We start from the raw sequence: 9,376 nt of genomic DNA, 5'->3' as shown, positions 1-9,376 counted from the left end.
CCAAAAGTATTGAAGATTTTTATTTCTGAGTGCTCATAAACACACACATAACTCACATCTCTAAAGTTTAAATCCTAACAGGGAAATACATGTACATGGCATTGGTCTAAACATGAGAGAAACATACAATTAGGGGACTCCCTTAGAAGCTTTTGGTGAAAAGACACTGTCACTCATACCAGTCACTGTGAATGTTTTTCTGACTCCATTCTGTGCACTGAATCATTCTGTATTTCTCTCCTCAGAACTATATTTGAACACGGAATCCTTGAAGAAAAAAAAAGTATCCACGTTTCTTAATTTCACTACAGAATGAAGCAGGCCAGCTGACAAGCAGGAAACTTTAATCTTCTGTGATTAGCAATAGTGGAAAGGTAACAATGGGGAAAAAATCCAGCACGCTGGAAAGACCGACAATATTTATAACAACAGTTATGTACAAACCCTTTCTCTCTCCCAGGTTGTGTGTTCTGTACTATTCCAGGAGTCAGTTATGAGGTATGAAAAAACAAGCAAAAGGTTAACATTATAACCATTTTAATAAAACTCACTGTATTATTTGCACTCTCAAAATATTTCTGAAAATAAAGTAAAAAAATATTTAGCATTCTTGAAAGTCTTAAGGAATTTTTTATTAAAAAAACAGTCTTGTTTGTTGCTTCTTTTGAACCCAATTCTGCCTCAACATGCTCAGATATAAATGTATCCTTCTTATTACCATCTACAAGCAACCACAATGAATTTCTGTAGCACTGAAAATGATATAAAACAAATAAATCCTCACAAAAATATATACAGGTAGCCAGAAGACTAATCGAGAAGAAATTGTGTTGTCTGTATTGAAGAGTAAACACCATTTTGAAATACCAACAAAACACCTAATTTGTTGGCATGTCTCTTCCATCTAAGACTCTTGAGTAGAAGGATGAACTAACTTCCACAGAGGAATTCCTACAACTTTGGTTTATAACGACCTAGAGAGAATTCATACCCCTTACAAAATATTGATGTAGTGGATTTCTGTAAAGCTAGTATGCCAGGCAACAGGGAAAACTATACATGTGAACTTCATGATGAGAATAATAATTTAAACTCAGTATGTCATATTCCAAATATACAGAAAAGACCTGATTATATTAAACACATTTATCTTCTGCTAGAAACTAGCTCATCCAGCCAGATCCCAACTCTTAAATACCTCATGACTGAAGTAGCTAAGTGTTCTCTATATCTGATGAATAATAGGCTGTGTCTGGAAAGCCTTAAAAGTCTGCTCTTTGTACTGAAGGCTGTATCTATTTCAGCATGTTTCAGATACAAAAGTTGGTACTGACTAAACCATGCTGGTTACCAGAAGATGACTAGCCATACTGGTGCACCGTTCTGCTGGATCAGTACAGATACTTATCAAAGAGCATGTTTATATCCTGCAAATATATTCAAAAACTAGTTTCTGAAAATTTTGTCCAGAAACCAGAAGACATGGGAACTGCATCAATTTAGTACCTTACATGAACTAATTAGTCCTGCTGAGAAACAGGCTATATTTGCAGGAGAGAAGCACTGTGCTAGCACAAATGCATGCCTCTGGTACCTCAACTAAACCCAGTATGGCAACATACTATATATTGTAGGCATAGTAATTCATTCAAAGCCAAATTTGTGCACAGCATCACACTGCCACAGCCTTGCTGGTCAGATTTACAGTTAGTCTGGCAAGAATATAACATGAAAGTAGCTGCACTACTGGTAGTACCCAAACTAGCTTTGTCAGAGGATGCTTTGGTAGCTCTGCTGTAGACACATTTGGTTCTTGAAACAACTGTCATTTCCAAGCAAATTTATAATGTAAAAGTAGCCTACTGTAGGTTCAAAATATGGTATAGATGTAGAGTGGTTACATGGTGGTCAGATGGCAAAGTCACGCGACATCCTGTCCTATGGCAGGCATTCCCCTGACACTTTAAATGGTTCCACACATAGATGAGTTGTGTACGGAGAGCATTACACAATCTCCTCGACAATAATCATTGGACAAATTAGGAAAGCTGCAAATACTGCACTGATCAATTTCTTCCTGGGCAGATGGTCAGAAAGAATAAAGGAACATGAAAAGAGAGGTAAAGTTCCTCAGTTTCCACATCCAATAGCAATCTTCCAATCTTAAAAAAACCCACAACACCCACAAATCACAAAAACCCCAACAAATAAATAGACATGACTACTTCCTGAAGCAGGAAGGTAAATATTAGCACAAGACAAACAACTCTGGACAGCCAGAGTTTAAACGTGTATTAAAGCATAGCACATTTTGAAAAGTGACATGGTATCAATGTATATCATCTCTGAATCATCCCACATCAATGTGATCAGTTTATGCATTAACAGCTATGCTTGTTCAACTGCCACTTCAGCAAACACATGAGCCACGGGAGACAAAGGTGAAGCTGACTTCCTTCCAGTTAATACGTCAACAGTCAAGGTCAGGTCCTCTGCCCAGTTACTTTTTCACAGAAGTTCTCTCCTTATTCACTAACAATATAGGAGCTGAAAGGTGTAATGTCCTTAACCAGAAAGGACTGAAATGCCTGAGAACATAGGAATTGGCTCCTGTAGATGCTATACTGTATTTAGACCACTGACCTGCTGCAGGAGCTAAAGCAATTCTGACTTGTTGCCCAAGTTGTCTGTGCTAGATAAGGCTGCCTGCAAGATCAGAAACTCCAGCTGACTCCTCTGTCATCTCACACTTCTTTTGCCTTTGCAGCTAGCTAAAGTCTCCATCTTTATTGAAGAGTATTATTTTCTTCACTCAAGCATACCTCAGCAGTACCCTGGCTGACAAACATTTATGGTCAAATCCTTGTCCTCATTTACTTCTGCACAAATCCAACACTTCACAGGGTGGAACCAGAAACAAGAACAAGGGCATAACCCAAATTACACGAGTAGACTGATGTGTTGGAGAGAATCCATTCTTCCACTGGCTCTGCAGGACTGGCAGTAGAAGGCAGTAATAAAACCGAAGTGGACAGATATTCTTCGCACTTGAAAAGATAAGGATTTAAACAGGAAATTGCACTTTTTTTAAGAATCACTTTCAGAAATAAAACTGCCTTCTGATATTCATCCTGCTACTAAAATGTCAGATGAAGATATCAAATTACAAGTGAAAGCCATGAAATTCCATCTGCACTGCTTTCATATACCTATAAAAATGTTCTAAGGGACTTTAAAAGCAGTTCAATAGTAAAAATAAAATGATCCCTCGAGCTGAAAATGTTAGGATCTGTAGGAGGGCATAATTGGACATTCAAGTGTGCGGTGCTGGTAGTGTTACCGTTTTTGAGAAATAATGACCGAATCCTTTACATGGTCAAAAGTACCCATGTAACATTAATCGTAAACAGCATGCACGGGCAACCTGAAAAGAAATATCAGGCACCGCCTTTCTTTTGCAACTGCTCCAGTTTTCTTCTTAAGAGGTTGTAGTTTTCCTTGGTCCCGGGTGCCATAGGATCGAGCTTCAGAGAGACTTCATAGTGCTTCTTTGCCAAGTCGAGATTTCCCCAGCGATGATAAAGCACAGCTGGAACATCAATGAGGAATTTCATTAGCAATATTGTTGAATAACGTGCAATCTTGCCAATCACTTGGAAAACAACGTTAAAGCATTTGTTTTCAGTAAGGGTCTCTCGCTGGCTGGTGGCACAGTAGCTGCTTGTTCTGTTGCCAAATGCAGGAGCAAAGCCTGGGAGCAGAACTGGCATGGGAATGATGAAGGAATGAATTACATTGCAGCCATAAATGGCAGCTCTTATCTGGTGAGCTCATTGCGGGTTACAAGCATAGCATAAATGAACCAATTTGCAGACGCTGAAGTGCAGCTACCTCTGGGCTGGATTGTGCAGCCCTCTTGATCTGTCATATCGTGTGACAGCTTTTCTGGTTTACTGCCCTGTTCTTCTGGCTGGCAGTTTTTCTAGGAAGTGAAATGAAATCTGCCCAGCAGGAAGAAGGCTCAAAAGATTGCTTTTTCTTTTTAAACACAATGAATATGAAGCAAACAAACAATACAGCTGATAAGAGTTAGGAAGGCTCTTACCCAAATTACCGTGATAACTGGCAGCGTTCGGATTGGCTTTAATTGCCTTGAGGAACAAAGCTTCAGATTCCTAAATAATTTAGAAGAACAAGTCAACAGGACAGTCTAATTTTGTAGTATACAAAGTAATGCAAAATTTACCCACAATTGTAATTAAAAAACCTCCCAAACTATGCCATATCTAGATGATACCTGTATATATATTCTAAGCCTGAGTAATCCTGTAGCTCAGGTGGCTTATAGCCTCCAGGAAACAGCAATAATGCTACAAACAAGTGTCATGCTTTCACAGGCTGCTGTCATAGCAGAGAGCTATTAAGCAGTAGTGAAGTTTGCGAAGTAGTGTACTTAATTTTTTTTTTCCTGGTTGTAATATTTTCAAACAATACCTACTGAAGTTTTCCCTACTTATTCAATCAAGGATAATATCATTCAGTATCTGAGAAAACTGCTTTTAGACACCTTTCCCTTTAAAATAGCTTTTAGCATTTAAAAAGGGGGCATTCCAGCAAACCCCTTTCAAACAGATCTTTCAACATGGTTCTCAGTGAAGAGTAGCTGAGTGCCTGCTACTTAAAAAAATCAAGCCAACTGAAATATTCCCCACATTTCCTCTTAAGTTATCTTTTCCATATTCCCAGTGGAACGCAACAGTGTTAGGACTGTTGATATCCGAGTCCTTCTTAGAAAAGCTGAGCTCCCTCACCAAATATTCAGAGAACAATTTACCACTACATTTATTCTCTAATTCAAACAATTTTATTTTCCCAAACTAGCTGCTAATATAGATACTTTTGTTCCAGAGCATACTTCCAGTGGAAGTCTAAAAAGATACACCACCCCCCAATCCAAATGGAACATATTTATTCGCTTGCATGCAAGCTTAGATATTTTAGAGAGCAAATTTTACATAGATTTCTATGCTGTGCTGTGTTTTAGGGAAAGTTGCCCATTCAGTTCCAATGCAAATGACCTGAAGATAAGATTACCTCAGTGTGGTAGGCTTCCATCTGAATGCACATACTTACTGTCTGAGGTATGTGAGAACAATAACCTGGGGAAAAGGCCTTTCCGTTGTGCTAAGCTTTTATTACTTATATCCACAAAGGACAACACAGGCTCTACTGAAAAAGAAAACCTGTCAGCCAGATTTTTGGTTCCACCATCTTCTCACGTGAAGCATGAAATAAGTCTCTGTAAGGTTCCCTCCTCAGGGGACAAGAAACTTCTGATGTTAAGATTGAGTCACACAACTGAGTGACTCAAGAGCTTCCCAGTATGTCCAAATTCAAACCCACATGCTCCTTTCACAGCATTCCTTAGCACAGCTGAGGCTTCCACTCCGAAGCCAAGAGAGCCTGATGCAGAAAGGGACTTCATCTTCTCAAGGTCAAGGAAATTATAAACCCTAGGTTTGTAATGCCTTTTCTAAGAAGTCCTGTTTCAGGAGAAGGAATACTTGGATAGGAGTGAACAAGGGAAACAGATGTCTGGAAATTTAGGGACTATATGACTCCATAGTACAATTTTTATCATTGTTGTTCCCTGGCAGAAACAGCAGCTCCAGCATTCTCATACCCAGACTATTAGTGCTCCTGGATGCATTGGTCTCTTTGAAACCCATACTATTTAGTGTCTTCATTAATGTTTTGGATTATGGGACTGAATGCACTTTCAAAAACTTTACAGACAGCACCTAAGAGAAGGAAGCAGTCAATACACTGGAGGGGAGAGCTGCTACTCAGAGGGACCTGCACAAGGCAGAGAAATGGACCAGCAGGAATCACAGAATGGTTGAGGTTGAAATGGACCTCTGGAGTTCATGTGGTCTGACCTCCCTGCTCAAGCAGGACCAGCTGCCTAGGACCATGTCTAGGCAGCATCTCCAAGGATGGAGACTCCACAACCTCTCTGGGCAACCTGTGCCAGTGTTCGTTTAGAGTCACAGTAAAAAAAGCATTTCTTGATGTTCAGAGGCAACATCCCATGTTTTGGTTTGGGCTCGTTGCTTCTTGTAATGTCACACAGCACCACTGAAAAGAGCCTGGCTCCATCTTCTTTGTACCTTCATGTATTTATATACATTGAGATCCTCCACCTGACACTTCTCCAGAATAAACAGTCCCAGCTCTCTCAGCCTTTCCCTGTAGCAAAGATGCTCCAGTCCCTTCATCATCTTCGTGGCCCTCCACTGGACTCTCTCCAGTATGTCCACGGCTCTATAGGAACTGAACACAGGACTCCAGGTGTGGCCTCACCAGCAGAAAGGAAGGACTACCTCCATCCACCAGAGAGCCACCAAGATGACTGGAGCACAAGACATACAAGAAACAGAGGAAATAACTGTATCTCTTCAGCCTTCAGAAGAGAAGATGAAGGGGAGACCTTATTGTTATCTACAAGTACCTGATCAGATGATACAGAGAAGATGGAGACAGACTCTTCTCACAAGTCTGTGAGATGGGATGAGACACAATGAATGGAAGCTGGCATACAGGAAATTCTAATGAGATAAAAGGAAATAAATTTTTATTTTTATTTTTACCATAAGAGTGGTCAAGCACAGGAAGATGCTGTCCAGAGAGGTTTTAGAACCTTCATCTGTAGGAGTGTTCAAGATTCAACAGGATATGGCCCTGGTTTGGGTCAGAAGTTAAACTAGATGACCTCTAGATGTGCCTTCCAGTCAAAATTACTCTAGTATTCTAACTCAGTCACCTGAGAAACATACTAAGGCTCAAACATTTGGCAAGTCTAGTGGTGTTGCAAGATAACCTCCTCTTTTCGTACAACCATCTAAGCCTAAAAATCAACAGTGGATTGGCACTTGAAAGCATGTAGTAGTCAGAAGTCCCACAAAATTGTAATTTTTTCCACTGCAAATTTTAGTATTTTTGTCTTATAAGTAAATCTTTGCTTTCTTCACTGTGCAGGTTAACAGCAATCAAAGTGAAAGCTGTGCTTTCCGATTCAGTTTTATGCCTAAAAGTCGCCACCTACACAAAGGAGAAGCACCTAATGTATGGACTCATCCTTTCACTGCTGAAGCACAATGGGACAACACATGCAATGTGTTCCCAGAAAATTTAATGAAATAATATGCTCAGAGTTGGCTGCCATTACCATACATCTTCAGCTACATGCTGAAAACATTTTTATCACCACTGCTTTGCTCAGCAGCTAGTAGAAGCATACTGGCTGATTAAAGGCTATTTAAGGTGCATCATATTCGTATTACTGTAGATATATGGAGTAAATATACATTTCAGTACATCCGGTGATATTTCAAATTGCTCTGTCTTGCCAAATCTCTGTGTTGCCAAGGAACTTGCACGCTGCATACAGCAAAGGCTTTGGGTAAGCACACTGCATTCCATCTGCTGCCAAGGCCACAGCACAAAATTGTAGTCTGGCTTTATTTCAAATACAAAAAATGCTGAATGGTTTTGATTTATTGTACTTTTAGCAGAAAAAGCACAGATGTATACATAACAAAAATATGGCATAGATATTTTCAAATAACTAAAGATAGCTTGGTTCTTCATCCATTGCAACAAGAACGAGCATTTAAAGGAGAACTCTAACTTGGTATAACAGATGTTAATTGAAAAACAAAACAAAACCACCACAACAGCTCATCCTTGACGTGCTTTTGTTTCTTGAACAATAAATCATTCATGAGTAGATACAAACAGAAATCATAAAGGGTTGGGGTTTTTTGGTCACTTAGGAAAACCACCTTCTGCTGAAAATCAAAGTGCATTTGAAACTGAATAAGAATATTGTGCGCTTGTTGGAAGGAAATCTCTCATAACATAGCCAAGCCATTTTGACTCAATGCTTTTAAAATAAGAGATAACAAAAAAAAAACCAACCCAGAACAAATCTTACTTTATGGCAAAAGAGCCAATACAGTAACAACTTTTATACAGACACATAACAAGCAACCTAATAAATGAAATGCCTAAGGTTATACAATACATCAGACACAGCCAGGCAGCCCTGTAAAAATTACCTCCATCACCTCGACAGTCTCCATCCCGCTCATCCTCCCTTCCCATCCTGCACACTCAATAAAAAACCTTATAAGAGCCATCCACTTCTCTCTGTTTTCACTTGGTGAGGGTGTAGACAAGAAATCTGTATTTTCCATGCTATTTATTGTCAGTTAGCATTCTCCCGCTAAAAAAACCCTGTATCTCCTCTTTCCAGGTGAAGCAAAACACACCTGCTGAGATGATAACCTTTTCTAAGTGAGTCCACTTTCCAATTCCCTTAATTTGCTTTTCCTGTTATAACCCATCAATTTCAAGTTACTAGTTAAGTTTTTTGCTCTATGCAAACCGACTACTCCATATTGAAATATTAAAGCACTCACTGGCTCCCTCCTTTTTTCCCTGGGCTCCACTGCTCCTTTTGCTTTATTCAAGATGCTGACTTCAAGTCAGCTTCATTTTTCTCTACTATCATTTCTACTTTGTCTCCAACACATTCCCCTGCACATAATGACCTTTCAGGGCTAGCAATCAAAATCAGTACTTCCTTTCTTTCATTTTTTAAATCCACTAAGACAGACTTGTTTCTCCTACACCTGGAAAAGTTTTCTAGCTTGTTTTCAACTTACTTTTTCTACTTATTTCACTATAAATGCTCTTTATTCTGTCATGCTGCATGCTCTTCTTGATGAGTAACTACACAATCCTCTATTCTTTCACAGTCATGACTCACCAAAATAACCCTAGCAATTACCTCCTCTATAATCTCATCCCTTATACATTCTGGATGTTAATTTGTATCCTTCTGGAGCTTTGTTAAAGTCACCTAAAATGTATATTTTATAACAGTCTCAGGTGGAGAGAGAATAGAAAGAGAGTGTACAGAAAAAAACCCACCAGCCAGTCTAGCAAAAGAGTAACGGGGCGGGGGGTGTGTGTCTAACAGCATCAGTAATACAAAAAGCAAGTGCTGGATTGTCACAGGCCCTGCCTTCACATGTGGACAGGTCATGACTCCACAGCTGACCAGGGCTGTAGAAATTTAAGTGGATGCAGTAATTGATGGAAAAACGTATCTATTCTGAGAGGTTTAACACAAAATCTTCTTACTTTGCATATACTGAAGGATGTTCCTTCAGCTCTGCTAACATTGTCACTATTAAAAAGCCATTAAAATCCCCCAAAGCCATAGTTCAGTAAATGATGTTTTGCTGAGGAATACCCCAAACTTCCTTGATTATTAATTTGTCCTTATCCCGTACATACATCAGTGGCT

General features: G+C 39.4%; 1 protein-coding gene across 3 annotated transcripts in view; it reads right to left on the bottom strand.

Moving 5' to 3' along the window:
• The window catches only part of TMTC4 (transmembrane O-mannosyltransferase targeting cadherins 4), a 55,865-nt gene continuing 46,489 nt past the window's right edge, over positions 1-9,376 (bottom strand). For all 3 annotated transcript variants that reach the window (XM_074147709.1, XM_074147717.1, XM_074147724.1), the window contains 2 exons: positions 4,106-4,175; positions 1-3,589 (listed from right to left, as the gene is read on the bottom strand). In XM_074147709.1, coding sequence (XP_074003810.1) covers positions 3,438-3,589; positions 4,106-4,175 — 222 coding nt within the window. In that variant the 3' untranslated portion in view covers positions 1-3,437. The remainder of the gene's footprint in view (positions 3,590-4,105; positions 4,176-9,376) is intronic.

The sequence above is a fragment of the Numenius arquata genome, chromosome 1, assembly GCF_964106895.1.
Source record: "Numenius arquata chromosome 1, bNumArq3.hap1.1, whole genome shotgun sequence".
NCBI lineage: Eukaryota > Metazoa > Chordata > Aves > Charadriiformes > Scolopacidae > Numenius > Numenius arquata.
Note: the sequence above shows the minus strand (reverse complement) of the source record. Positions and strands in the feature narration are given on the sequence as shown.